Source organism: Megalopta genalis, chromosome 12 (genome assembly GCF_051020955.1).
Source record: "Megalopta genalis isolate 19385.01 chromosome 12, iyMegGena1_principal, whole genome shotgun sequence".
Lineage (NCBI taxonomy): Eukaryota > Metazoa > Arthropoda > Insecta > Hymenoptera > Halictidae > Megalopta > Megalopta genalis.
Window position 1 is genome coordinate 705,284 of NC_135024.1, and position 14,101 is coordinate 719,384.

General features: G+C 43.2%; 1 protein-coding gene across 2 annotated transcripts in view; it reads right to left on the bottom strand.

Moving 5' to 3' along the window:
* Positions 1-4,954: 4,954 nt before the first annotated feature.
* The window catches only part of LOC117227893 (netrin receptor UNC5C), a 109,452-nt gene continuing 100,305 nt past the window's right edge, over positions 4,955-14,101 (bottom strand). For both annotated transcript variants that reach the window (XM_033483434.2, XM_033483435.2), the window contains 3 exons: positions 12,298-12,795; positions 8,396-9,353; positions 4,955-6,824 (listed from right to left, as the gene is read on the bottom strand). In XM_033483434.2, coding sequence (XP_033339325.1) covers positions 6,653-6,824; positions 8,396-9,353; positions 12,298-12,795 — 1,628 coding nt within the window. In that variant the 3' untranslated portion in view covers positions 4,955-6,652. The remainder of the gene's footprint in view (positions 6,825-8,395; positions 9,354-12,297; positions 12,796-14,101) is intronic.

Here is a 14,101-nt window from a genome sequence, read left to right on the forward strand (position 1 = left end):
ATAATAAAATTTAATAAAGCATTGAATTACTTTGCGCTGTAATATTGTATTTTGTTATAATAAAATTTAATAAAGCATTGAATTACTTTGTACTGTAATATTGTATTTTATTATAATATAATTTAATAAAACATTTAAATACTTTGTACTGTAATATTGTATTTTATTATAATAAAATTTAATAAAGCATTGAATTACTTTGCACTGTAATATTGTATTTTATTATAATAAAATTTAACAAAGCATTGAATTACTTTGCACTGTAATATTGTATTTTATTATAATAAAATTTAATAAAGCATTGAATTACTTTGCGCTGTAATATTGTATTTTGTTATAATAAAATTTAATAAAGCATTGAATTACTTTGTACTGTAATATTGTATTTTATTATAATATAATTTAATAAAACATTTAAACACTTTGCACTGTAATATTGTATTTTATTATAATAAAATTTAATAAAGCATTGAATTACTTTGCACTGTAATATTGTATTTTATTATAATAAAATTTAATAAAGCATTGAATTACTTTGCGCTGTAATATTCTATTTTGTTATAATAAAATTTAATAAAGCATTGAATTACTTTGTACTGTAATATTGTATTTTATTATAATATAATTTGATAAAGCATTTAAATACTTAGCACTGTAATATATTCTATCATAAATGAAATTTAATAAAACATTGAGGTTTGAGATGCAAGTACGTCGCTATCGACACGATTTTTCAACCTTTTCCAACAATCTAACAAAAAACAGTTTCCAACGAAAAGTTCAACAGTATTCGAATGTCTACAAAATCCAATCCACAAAATTTCGAAAAAAGAATTATTGTCGCAAAAATCTGAGGATCGCGTTGATTCTTTATACAGGGTGTCCCAAAAATGTCTCGAAATCCGAAATTGGCGAGTTCCTCGGGTCATTTGAAGCAACTTTTTCCTTTACAAAAATGTTCTCCGAGGCACCGTTAACGAGTTATTAACAAAAAAAACAGTGACCAATGAGGCGAGCTCGGCTGGCGCGAGGCTACCGAGCCAATGAGCGGAACCGGGCTTCGCGCGCTGGTTGGCTTGGCCGCCGCGCGTCAGCCGTAGTCGATTCTTATTGGTCACTGTTTATTCGTTAATAACTCGTTAACAGTGCCTCGGAGAACATTTTTGTAAAGGAAGAAGTTGCTTCAAATGATCCGAGGAATCCTCCACTTTCAGATTGCGAGACATTTCTGGTACATCCTGTATACTAAACACGATCCATTATCCCACAACGTTACAGCTGACGTTAAAACAAATCCAACCATGCAAATATTACGACTTAGTATACAATAAAAAACGCCGCAATCTTTCCGACGCGGCGATCGAGCCAAACACTGTGCGCCGATAGATAATGCGTTAAGATAAACCGCTTGAGCGATCGAGAGCTACAAAGCCGCATTGTCCGAAGAATTCGTGGAAGAAATGCGGAAGATAATTTTCGCGTGTTCCTTAGATAAATCGAGCGCATCCATCACAAGCGATCCCGTTAAAGGCGTTCGAACGATGATACGATAAGTCAGAGACAATTCCCGCGAGCGGCAAGTGGCGGCGGAAGGGGGGGGAAGTGGCGTGATAAGCGCGTTACGTCGTGAAAAAGCCCGGCTAAAGCGGCGCTCTCAGCCGTAGAAAAGGCGCGGGAGTGGTGTGCACGCGTGACTGGTATCGACATTTCGAAATTGCAACGTTCGAGACGTCCATTGTCGTCCGTCTCTTCCCTCGCGGACGCGGCGCGTTCGACGCCCGTCGCGAGAAAAATCGAAGAATATTCCTATGCTCGGCGGCCTCTCAGACCGGCGGAGATAAAGACGGGAGCGAGGAAGATCCTCTGCTCATTCTATCCCCCTTCGTCGGCGTCGGTGGAAACGGAATCGAGACGCGCACGCGGTCCCTGGGACCAATTTGCTCCGCGGAACCGAAGGCGGCGACGGGGACAGTCTTTCGCTGGGAATTATCGGCGATACGTCGATAAAACGCATTTGCAGGCCGGGGCTGAGCTTGTTGCGCGCCGCCGTGACAGACAATATAACCGTGACGGACCGTGTTTCGTGATAAATCGCGGGGAATCGCTTCTCGTGCGATCCCAGGCGTCGCGTGATCCACGGAGAAAGCGCGGCCGGCTCGAGCTTCCGTGGAACCGTGCGCGGAAAACGCTAATCCGAATCGGTTCCACGAAACGATTAGCCGCCGCATATTTTATTTTCTTGCCCTGGGAAATTAGGAATGTGTACGGCTTGCATCTAATTAGAGGCGTTTCGAGGAAGCAATTATGCGTTTCTTTTTAAGTCGTACTATCGACCCTGGTGGACCCAAAATATTAATGATAATGATAGTGATAATATTAATGATAATGATAAATATTAATGATAATGATAATGATAATATTAATGATAATGATAATATTAATGATAATTAATGTTAAAATATCAGGGAAATATTGGTCACGTTACTGTCTACGCTATCTTAAAAATAAAATAAAATACGTTATCTTGTACACGAAATTAAAAAATAATTAATTTTATAAGTATTTTAGTATAAAACGTTTTCATTTTAAGCAAATATAACTCTCAAGATGCAGACGATTCTGACGACATTTGATTCTGCTCTTTTTTCTTAACGAACCGAACAGCTACGATTTTTAATTGTTTGCCAGAACGCGAGCAGTTAGAATCTTTTAACACAGCTGGACCAATTTCAAAGCACAAAACTGAAGAATTGTGCAAGATCTAAAAGATAAAATAGGTCTAAATGGGTCTAAAATGGATCCAAAAGATAAAATGGGTCTAAATGGGTCTAAAATGGACACAAAAGATATAATAGGTCTAAATGGGTCTAAAATGGACCTAAAAAGATAAAACGGACGAATTTCCGTTTTAACAGGCAAGTTGTAAGCTTAGTGCGATATTTAAAAATGGTACCTTCGAGAATGAACGATAAAGCCGCGGCTTATCAACGGAGCGAAAATCGAGCGGAATTGTTTATTAAAACGGTTTCTTTCGCGCGTTTAATTTTCGTCGCGCGGTTCACGCGATTCCGTCCCCCGCCCCGGTTTCCGAGAACGTCGGCGGCGTTCAGGTAAAACGTTTCGAACTAATCCGTGGATGTATTAAGTGCACGCATCGCGGGTTTCAGCAGTTACCTGATATCACGGAATCGAAAACGCTGGTAATGACGGGCCGCGGCCCCGGCGCCGGCCGTGGAACTTTTGCGACGATTATGCCGGACTCCCAGAATCGTGGGAGTCCGCGGCGATCGATGCTGACTCATTCTCTTCCTGAGAAAGCAACATTCCTACTTCTTCGTACGGCACTCGTGTGTCTCGTGTTACCTCGTCGTCCCTTAATGGTTTCATATTTAAGGGAGGTTTCCTCGTCATCGATGGCCGAGAATATCGGGCGAACCGTCCGAGGGATTAACAACGACGAATTTGTTCTGGCGAAACACGATATCCGCCTGCGACAAACCTCGGAGAGACCTTTTCGGTGAACGCTGTACCATAAATATTAATCCCCCCCCCCCCCCCCCCCGAGAAAACGGAGAAAAATTGTGGGCGTCGTGCACAAATTAATTCGCGATTCGCGCGATCCATTTATTTTATGTACGAATTCGTTCGCGGTTCTTTTTACATAATTTATTTTGTACTTTATGTAGAAATGTAGAAATATGACCTTTTTTCTTATTGTATGTGCAAATTCATTCGCGGTCCTTGCAAATAATTTATTTTGTACTTTATGTAGAAATGTATAAATATGACTTTTTTCTTATTTTATGTACAAATTCATTCGTGGTCCTTACAAATAAGTTATTTTGCACGTTACGTACAAATGTATAAGTAGGAATTTTTATTTCAAGAACAAATTCATTCGTGGTTCTTGTAAATAATTTATTTTATACTTTATGTAGAAATGTACGAATATGACTTTTTTTAATTGTATTTTTTAATTGTACAAATTCATTCGTGGTCCTTACAAATAAGTTATTTTGCACGTTACGTACAAATGTATAAGTAGGAATTTTTATTTCAAGAACAAATTCATTCGTGGTTCTTGTAAATAATTTATTTTATACTTTATGTAGAAATGTACGAATATGACTTTTTTTAATTGTATTTTTTAATTGTACAAATTCATTCGTGGTCCTTACAAATAATTTATCTTGCACTTTACGTAGAAATGTACAAGTAGGAATTTTTATTTCAAGGACAAATTCATTCGTGACTCTTGTAATTCATTTATTTTGTACTTTATGTAGAAATGTACGAATATGACGTTTTTAAATTGTATTTTTTAATTGTACAAATTCATTCGTGGTCCTTACAAATAATATATTTTGCAATTTACGTAGAAATGTACAAGTAGGAATTTTTATTTTAAGGACAAATTCATTCATGGTCTTTATAAATAATTTATTTTGTACTTTATGTAGAAATGTACAAGTAGGAATGTTTATTTTACATACAAATTCACTCATGGTCCTTGAAAATAATTTATTTGCGTACAAATGAATTCATAGTCTCCCCAAATGGTTCATTTTACGTCCAGAAAAGTAATCACTATTTTTGCACGTTAATTAATTCTGTATCGGTTTCGTCAAGAACGAAAAAGGAAAAGAATACATCGAAATAAAAAGAAAGCAATTTCTTTCAATAGAATAGTCAAGATCGCGTTTTCTTGCGGTTGTTAATAAATAAAAAGTGAATTCGCGAAGAAAGTTGTACCCCGAAATGATTCCAACCGCTGGTACATTAATATCTTGTATTTCTTAAGTTAATTATTTCCAAGTTTTTCCCCACTAGATCAACAATATTTAAGAATCACTTACCTCGAAGCTTTTTCTTCCGAAAGAAGAAGAAGAAGGAATCGGACGAATGGGAACAAACATTGGATGATCGGAGGTAGGAGAAATGTTTAAACGACCGCTCGAGGTATACAAGAATATTTTATTCGTCGAAAGTAACAAATATACAATCTTCCAAATAAACTTGTGTCGATTGAAATCATCGGATTTCTCGCGGGTCGTTCTACGCGATCGAACGTCCGCGCGCGATTCGCTTTCCACCCACGATCCGTCCTCTCTCTCTCTCTCTCTCTCTCTTTTTCTCTCTCACCCACTTCTTTTATTCGTTCTCGTTTCGCTAAAAAAATCGTGTCGTGTATCGGCGCGGAGTGTATTGTCGACGTGCACGAAAGAAACACGGCATTTTCAACAAACTCTGAATAGAAACATCAACGGAAAACGTTCTTTCGTTCTTTCGAAAACCGAGAGCTGTGGAATTTTGGCACGATCATCCTCCAGGAAACCGGTGTATATCTGTGTGTACGTGTACGTGTATGTGTATGTGTATATCTCTCTCTCTCTCTCTCGCCGTCCTTCCTATGTACGTGTGTCCCGCTCGTGCGTGTTCCGTTTTCCATATACATATACATATATATATATAACAAATCGATAAAACGCGTTCCATTTACCATCAGCATTTTTTTGCTCGTTTATTTTATATCGTGCTGGAACGATGCCGATATCCTCTTCTGTCTTTCTTTTTTTTCTCTCTTCACTTTCGCTCGTTCCTTACTCTCGATGTCCTCTACCTAACTACCTATCTATACTTTTCTTTATTTATATATAAACATCCGTTGAGATGGGCCCGAAAAAGCCCATTCGCATCTGTTTCCTTTTTTTCTCGCGGGTTTCTTAGTACGTATGTACACATATATCCATCTAAACGCGACGCACAGTCTCTAGACCTTTTTTTGTAATGTCTCTCTAATTGAGACGCTCGGATTGTCCAGAAAAATGGACAATTTGGGAATAGGAGACGCGATGATTATTCGAGCCTCGCGGTTCTCGTTTTCATAGTTACGAATCGTTGAGAAATATAAAAACGAGCCGCGAGGCTCGAATAATCGTGTCTCCTCTTCCCGAATTGTCCATTTTTCGTGCGCAATCCGAGCGTCAATTAGAGAGACATTATTGTACAGTCAATTCTCCCTAATTTTCCATCAGCTTGTTAGCAAAAGAGGACAATTTTGGAGGAGGAGATGCGATTATTCGAGCCTCGCGGCTCATTTTTATAGTCGTCGATTGTCAGCGATTATTGAAACGAGGTGCGAGGCTCGAATAATCGTGTTCCCTCTTCCCGAATTGTCCATTTTTCGTGCGCAATCCGAGCGTCAATCAGGGAGACATTACAGTATTTCTCGTTTTACTTCTCGTTCACGATTATTACAGAGATTCGTTCGATCCTCGGCCCTCGAGAACGCTTTCGAGCCGAGTCTCCGTCTCCCTCTCGCTCTCTCTCTCTCTCTCTCTCTCTCTCTCGCTCGCTCTCCGTTCTCTTCTTACAAACGGGGTATACTATGTACAAAGAGCCGCGCGACGAAACCGCGCGCGACCAAAAGGCAGTGTTTTCGATGAGTTCGCCACGGATAAGAGGACAACGACGCCCCCTCCCCTTCTCTCTCCCCCGCGCGGGTCGTCCGCGAGCTGTTCACCGTTGGACGCCCCCTCCGATTATTCAGCCACTGATTCACTGTGAATGTTCCGGGCCGCGGCGGCCTGCTTATCACGGCTATCACTCACCACTGGAAATTGTCCCGAGGGCACGGTTCCCCGGCCACCGTTCAGAGCCACGGGCCCAGCTGCGCCTCCAGGATCGTCGCCGCGTCCGTTCGGCCCATTACCCGCAAATGGTTCAGCAGGTCCGTCACCGCCGTCGGCTCGTGGTGCTTCGCCTCCCACAGGTCCAGGATGTGCTCAGTCGGACTGGACTTCGTCGCGAAGTAGTTGATGTACCTGCAATCGGACCCAAAACGTCCCGTTTCGTCATCGAGATCGATAGCATTTCCTTGGAAAAGATTTTCTAGGGGAGATTAATCTAATATTCCCTTGCGCGACGCTTCGGGGAAACCTAAAAACTGTCTATGGTGAATTAACAAAAATAAATAAATAAAATAAAATAACTGAAAGATTGTCTACGGTAAACTCTCCCAATTGTTCTTCAGCTTGTGAACAAAAATGGATAATTTAGGAGAGGGAGATACGATTATATATGTAATTGTATGTATATATAAAATTAATAATAATAATAATAAAATAATAATATAGTAATAATAGTAATAGAATAATAATAATAATAATAATAATAAAATAATAATAGAATAATATGGAGGAAGAATATAATGGGAGGAGATACGATTATATATGCAATTATATGTATATATAAAATTAATAATAATAATAATAATAGAATAATAATAAAATAATAGAATAATAATTATACATAATTATATATATAACCTCGCAGCTCGTTTTTACAGTCGCCGATTATCAACGACTATAAAAACTTGAACCACGAGGCTCGAATAATCGTGTTTCCTCTTCCCGAATTGTCCATTTTCGTTCACAAGCCGAGGGACAATTGAAGAGAATTTACTCTATCTACCTCGATGGAAACAGTTAACGCAAACCGGACTCTTGTGCTCGTTCAAGAGGTGATCTTATTTAAAGAAAAAAAATCTCGTTTCAACTATCAACCCTTTTGAGATCAAATACCAAGATATTAACGACGTCAGGACCTTTACACCCGATCTCAGAAGTTGCAAGCACGTAATTTGATTAAGTACGTAACAAAAGATCAGTCAATTTTGTCCAGCTTTTTCATCATAAAAAAACTAAATGGCAGCAATCAAAGCAGCTGCTAGAAAATATTCTCCGACCCTTATCGGTCGCAAACAACGTCCCACGCGACGTGGCACATCAGGCCCGAATAACCGAGTGCCTATAAGTGCTAACAAGGCTCGTCAACCGTAACATTACCAAGAACTGCCACGAGAAACATCGAAATCTAAAATCGCCCACTCTACTCGACCAAACGTACAGCCCGCGAGCATCGGCGTAAATCATCGCCGGCTACTTTGCGCGAACGTTACACGCGTAATTTGCACATGTCGGTGTTCGCCGCCGTTCTAGCTGCGGGATCGCGCCTGGAACAGCCACCTGCCAGCGATTACCAAAGTATCCGGCTACTGTAACCGGCGTCGCGTGTGATATAAGAAGGATAAATGACTACCCTGTTCGCCGTGCGGCGCAAAGAATATACCTGTCAGCCGGCAGTTTACAGGGAACAACAACACAACACCCGGAGTCCGTGATCGCAGCGCGAAACGATCCTACACGAAGCTAGCTACCGGCTAGGCGGGGTCCCGATTCCGATAGGAAATCCTTTTATTAAAAGACCGTCGACCGGTCAGCGGGAGCATTCGACAAAGAAACTGGCAGAGCGCGCGTCCCCCGAGGACGGCGCTGTCAGTCAAGCCGTTCGCCGGCGAACACGCCTCTCTGTAAAGCTCTGAAAGATTGCTAACCTGTCAACCTGGAGCCTCTGCGCCAGCATTCTCCAGTCGTTGCCGTGGGCGTTCGGCGGGTCCAGGCACTGGCAGAGCTGCTTCCTCAGGGACCTGGTGAACCGAAACGGTCTCAGGGTGGTGGAGTCCGTGGTCGCGTTGTTAGCATGCCCGCTGCTGACCACGGTCACCTCCCGCAGAGGCCTGGTCACGCTTCCGGATGAGATCAATTGCTTCGCGCCGTCGTAGACGATCCTGAACACCTGCCTGGTGTCCGAGTTGCCCTGGGAGACCTGGAGCTTGTAGCTTCTGGTGGTGGTCGGGCCGAACGCGGCGTCCAGCCCGAATGTCACGTGCTTCGTGTTCTCCTGGCAGTTCCACACGTCTCTCACCCAGACCTCCTGCCTCTCCGTGGGCGACTTGCTCTGCCACTCGTTCCCCACCTCCTCAAGGCTGACGCACAAGATCTCGCCGTTGTCCTGGTACAACAACGTTCGCGGCTTGTCCAGCAGGTAGCCCCGGATCTGCGACTCCCTGTCCACGATCGCCTTCATCGCCGCCTTCGTGTCCTCCACCGCGTACACCCTGACGCAACATTGGCCCGCCTGGCTCGCGAACAACGCCAATCGAAGTCGCTTCGTGGCGATCGAGTTCTCGCAGCTCTGGCCGGCGAGAACGTAGCCGCGGAGCTGCTCCGTCACGATGAACGCCTCCGCGTGGTCCAGCTGCGTGAACAACGGCGTGTTGATCGTCTCGTTGCCCAACGTCAACACCCTGGTCCACGTGATCGACTGGTGATCCTTCGAGGACGCCACCGCGACACCGTCCTCCACGCTCAGGCCGTCGCACGCCCACACGCTCAGCTCCCACGTGGCCGGGTGCAGCATCGCGCAGTGCTCGAACTGCAGGATCACCGGCTTGTTGAACGTCGCCGAGGACGGGCCACAGGTCACCACCGCGGACAGCTGCGTGATACCGTCTGCGGGCAAACGAGATTCGAGGTCGATTCGTTTTCTGGTTGTGATTAGGGGAACGCGGTCGGTTTTGATTGAGTTTGGCGGGATTTGTGTGGGAAATGCAGACAATTCTCGCTGATTTTGATTTAGTTTGTAAGCGAAAGAGGGGAATTTGGGAGGAGATGCAATTAGTCGAGCCTCGCACCTAGTTTTAATGACAAAATGTTGACCTTTTATTATTAAAACGATGTGCGAGGCTCGAATATTCGTGTCTCCTGTTCGCAAATTGTCCATTTTTGGGCGCAATCTGAGCGCGAAATAGAGAGACATTACTGTACAGTCAATTCTCCCTAATTTTCCATCAGCTTGTAAGTAAAAGAAGAGAATTTAGGAGAAGGAGACGCGATTATTTGAGCCTCGCGGCTCATTTTTATAGTCGCCGATTGTCAGCGATTATTAAAACGAGATGCAAGGATCGAATAATCGTGTCTCCTGTTCGCAAATTGTCAATTTTTGTGCGCAATCTGAGCGTCAATTAGAGAGTCAATTCTCCCTAATTTTCCATCAGCTTGTAAGAGGACAATTTGGGAGGAGGAGATGCGATCATTCAAACCTTGTGGCTCATTTTTATAGTCGCCGATTGTCAGCGATTATTAAAACGAGATGCAAGGATCGAATAATCGTGTCTCCTGTTCGCAAATTGTCAATTTTTGTGCGCAATCTGTGCGTCAATTAGACAGACACTACTGTACAATCAATTCTCCCTAATTTTCCATTAGCTTGCAAGCAAAAGAGGACAATTTTGGAGGAGGATTTTTGTAGTCGCCGATTGTCAGCAATTATAAAAACCAAGTGCGAGGCTCGAATAATCATATCTCCTCTTTCCAAATTGTCCATTTTTCTGTGCAATTTAAGTGCGAATTAGGGAGAAACTACTGTAGCTCGACGTTCACTGGACTTCAATTCTTGGCAAGACCGAGCGCCCGACGTTCGAAACTATAAAAATGCACGAGAGAAAGAAACCTATCACACCCTCCACAACTTACGAATACTAGACCATGAATTTTTACGCATCAACGATAAAACTATACAACTGAAATATCAAATTGTGACAACTAAACCGCGAATCTTCGTGCAAAGTAAAACATTCCCTCTTTTGATTGCAAGAAACACGAGCGAGATAAAAATAAACTGCTTCGTCCGACAATTCTGTGAACTCTATCTACCGTTTTAAAAACGATTAAAAGAAATTAAAACATTTATTTTCATCTAATTTTCTTTTCTTTTCCAGGAGGATTCGCGCGGTCTATCAACGACAGACGACAGCGTCGCGTCAACCCGATTTCCGTCGATTGACCCGGAACGCTGCATAAAGATCCGCAGTACGCTAACGACCGCAACAGCTGTCCACTCCGGAGCCATTGGAGACCCAGAGACCAAGTACCGAACCAGTGGACAGCTATCAATCGATGGAGCTACCAATCATGCCGGCCGAAATGTGGATCAAGGAGATTGTCTGTGTAGAGACCGAAACCGGCGGAAGGGAACACGTCAAGTGTCGGTGAAACCCGAAGCACCTTAGGGAGGGTCCTCGACGCGACGGATTGGGAAAAACGCGAGCGTCGGGGTGTCGGATCGGGGGTCCGTCAATATTCATTAGCCCCGGTCCCTGACGCACGATGGTGGTCTAGCGAAGCAGCGATCCGTGGCCAAAATTATTTTAGCGGTGCTTCGAGGTCCGAGGTTACAATTTAACTAAGGATTTTATTATGCGTTTGTGCATTATGCATTTATGCGTTTTAGGCATTAAAAGTGAATGGATGATATTCGAAACAGTGGTCATTTTTGGTCATTTTTGGTCATTTTTGGCGGGTTTTTGATCATTTTTGGCAATTTTTTGCCATTTTTGGCCATTTGAGCAATTTAAAGATACTATTTTATTACGTTCAAGTCATAAGTTCATTTAATAATAAAATAAATGTCTGTTATATATATAACGCTAGAATTACCAAACCGGTCAAAATGATGGTCAAAATGGTTTCAGATCTTTTCTTTTATAGTTTCTGAAGTTCTAAAAATGTCTCTGAGAGAAATTTCTGTCTAAACACATATCTATAATCATAGAAATCGCACGAAGCTTAAAGAAAATCTAATCTTGCCATTCTTATAAAACAATTGTATTATATAATTATTAAACAATATATGGCGTGGCGTGGCAATTATTATACAATTGTTTAATATAATATAATGTTATATAATTGTATACTATATATAACGTTATATAACTGTATAATATATATACTGTTATATAATTGTATAATATATAATATTATATAATTGTACTATATGTATAACAAATGCTGAACTGTGACCCGCAAAAAATGTGTTAATTCAAGAAAGACATTTTCATTAGCTGGTCTTCGTAACGTTACATCTAATTACCAGACCGCGGATTTTTATGCAAAATGAAAACTGTCTGCGTCGACTGCGAGAAGTAGAAATTAAATAGCAAGTTAATTATAACCTTCACCACTTTAATAGATTAAAAATAAGACACTGACATTTCAGAATTCTTTTAATCTCCCATTCGAAATTCCAACCACCCAATTTATAAACTATAAAAATAAAACAAACAAATAAATAAAATCCGCACTCTACTTATTACAAAAGTGCTAGAATTTCGATTTTAAAGTTCTGAAAAATTGTATGCAAACCCATTTGAAAAAGCAATCGTTGAAACTATGAAAATAACAGAATTGATTTTCGACCGTGGATCTTCGCTCGGCCGGATCAAGCACTGCGCGGCGCCGCGGCTTTCTGCGATGCGGCGTGACGCGATGCGACGCGACGCGATGCGGCGCGATGCGATGCGGCCGTTGATTGAATCGGATCGATAGCCGGTCATCGTAGCGTAACGGGTAACCGTCATACGCACCGGGCGCAATTAATAATGCACGCATCACTTACCGGGTAATCGAGGCCTAAAGCGATCCTCGTTGAGCACCGCCAGGTAGAGTTCCTCCCTGAGTGGCTTGGGCACCGCTCCCTCGGGCACGGACATCGATATGCCGGCGTCCGGAAGCACGAGGAGGGCGCCGCGCGTGTTCACCGCCGCCCCCGCGACGTTTCCGGTCTCGAGCTTCGGCAGACGGACGCTCTCCGAGGCGACGTTGTAGGTCGAGTCCGAGGACGGGTAGGAGCTAGTGACGCTGTTCTCGCAGTCGGAATGGATCTGCTTGTCGCTGCATGACTCCTGGGTCGAGGTGCTCGGCGTGGGCGACATGGGCGACGGTTGCGGCGCGATCGAGAGGTGGGGCACGTCGTAATGGTGCTCGGAGAGGGATCTCGACATCGACAGCTTCGGGTCGAAAGGATACTCGTAGCAGGCCGGCACGCTCGTCGCCGTTACGTCCGGCTGCAAGCTCAGCTTCTTGTCCTGGTCCGGGAAGAACTCCGGCTGGAATTCTGAAACGCACACCGCCGAGCCACGGCCCGTGGGTATCTCTGCGCGCTGCGGACAGACGCCGCCGTGATACTACAACCCCTGCCGGAAGCCACTCGATCGAAGAGTTTCAACCGTCTTATCTTTCCGATCGTTCGCACGGTCCCCGTGTGGAAAATGATCTTTTGATCGCTTAGGATCGACCGCGGATCGCAAGGACGCATCAATATCGCACATATGTTTGGTTTGTGGGCGAGGGAGGGTGCTACCGAACCCGCGAGGGGAATCGAAGAACTACAAAACGCCGTCTTTGCGTGGCATCGTAGAGTGCCGCTATAGTCCTCGCGCGAGAAACAAGCTCCTTTCCGTTCGCATTCCCCCTCCTACTCGCGGCGCAGCGCCGCTGTCCCCACTGCCGATGACCGCCATTGACCGCCGCCGATCCTCGCCGCCGTTTGCGGCCAATAGCGAGCGGCAGCTAGCAAGAGGGGGAACGTAGAACGTGCCTTCTTCTCGCGCGAGGACTATAGCTGCTAACGCTTTGCACTTGAGCGGCGACTCTGAGGCGACGATAAATATTGCTACACTATTTTCAACAGAATTTTCGCATTGTTAAATTTATCTATATTCGATAAATTGTCAAGTAATAGAGAAGTTTTCTGTGAGAAATTTATATTTCATATTTATCAAGTAGAAACAATCGCGTCGGATGGAAATGCTGTATATTGAAACAAATGTCTCTATTTTCGAATTAAAATGGAACTTTTCTTTGAATTAGTCTCGAGTGCAAAGGGTTAACTGAGACATGACACTTGAAATATGAATTGGCCAGGGGTGTATCGGAATCACGGGTAGCCGAACTTTGCGAACTTTCGCAACCCGACCCGATAAAATGTCCCGAAACGTCCCGAAAGTTTCTCAACTCCAGATTTCAGATTCGTTGCTAGAAAATTGGCCCGTGTGCGTTGAATCCAAAGGCAAAAATCGGGCAAAAAACGGTAAAAATCGCGTATAAAGTCAATGTTAATGCAAAAATTAATACGTAAAAATCAATACTTTATTCTCTGAGATGAGGAATAAAAAAAAATGGGACGTCCATGGCACGAGAACGTCATCTTTGCAATTCAATGTACCGTCATCTTTAACTTTCAAGATTTTTAAGAAAAAAGGGGAGGGTTTTTCTTGCTCGATAAACGCTGGAAACAACTCTCTTCCGACAAACGTGTCTGTGATTCTGATCGAATATTTTCTGCCAGGGGTAGTACTCCGACTCCAACGCGACTCTGCTCGCCGCTTTCGTCGGTTCGTTCTGTGTACGCGAGCACATTT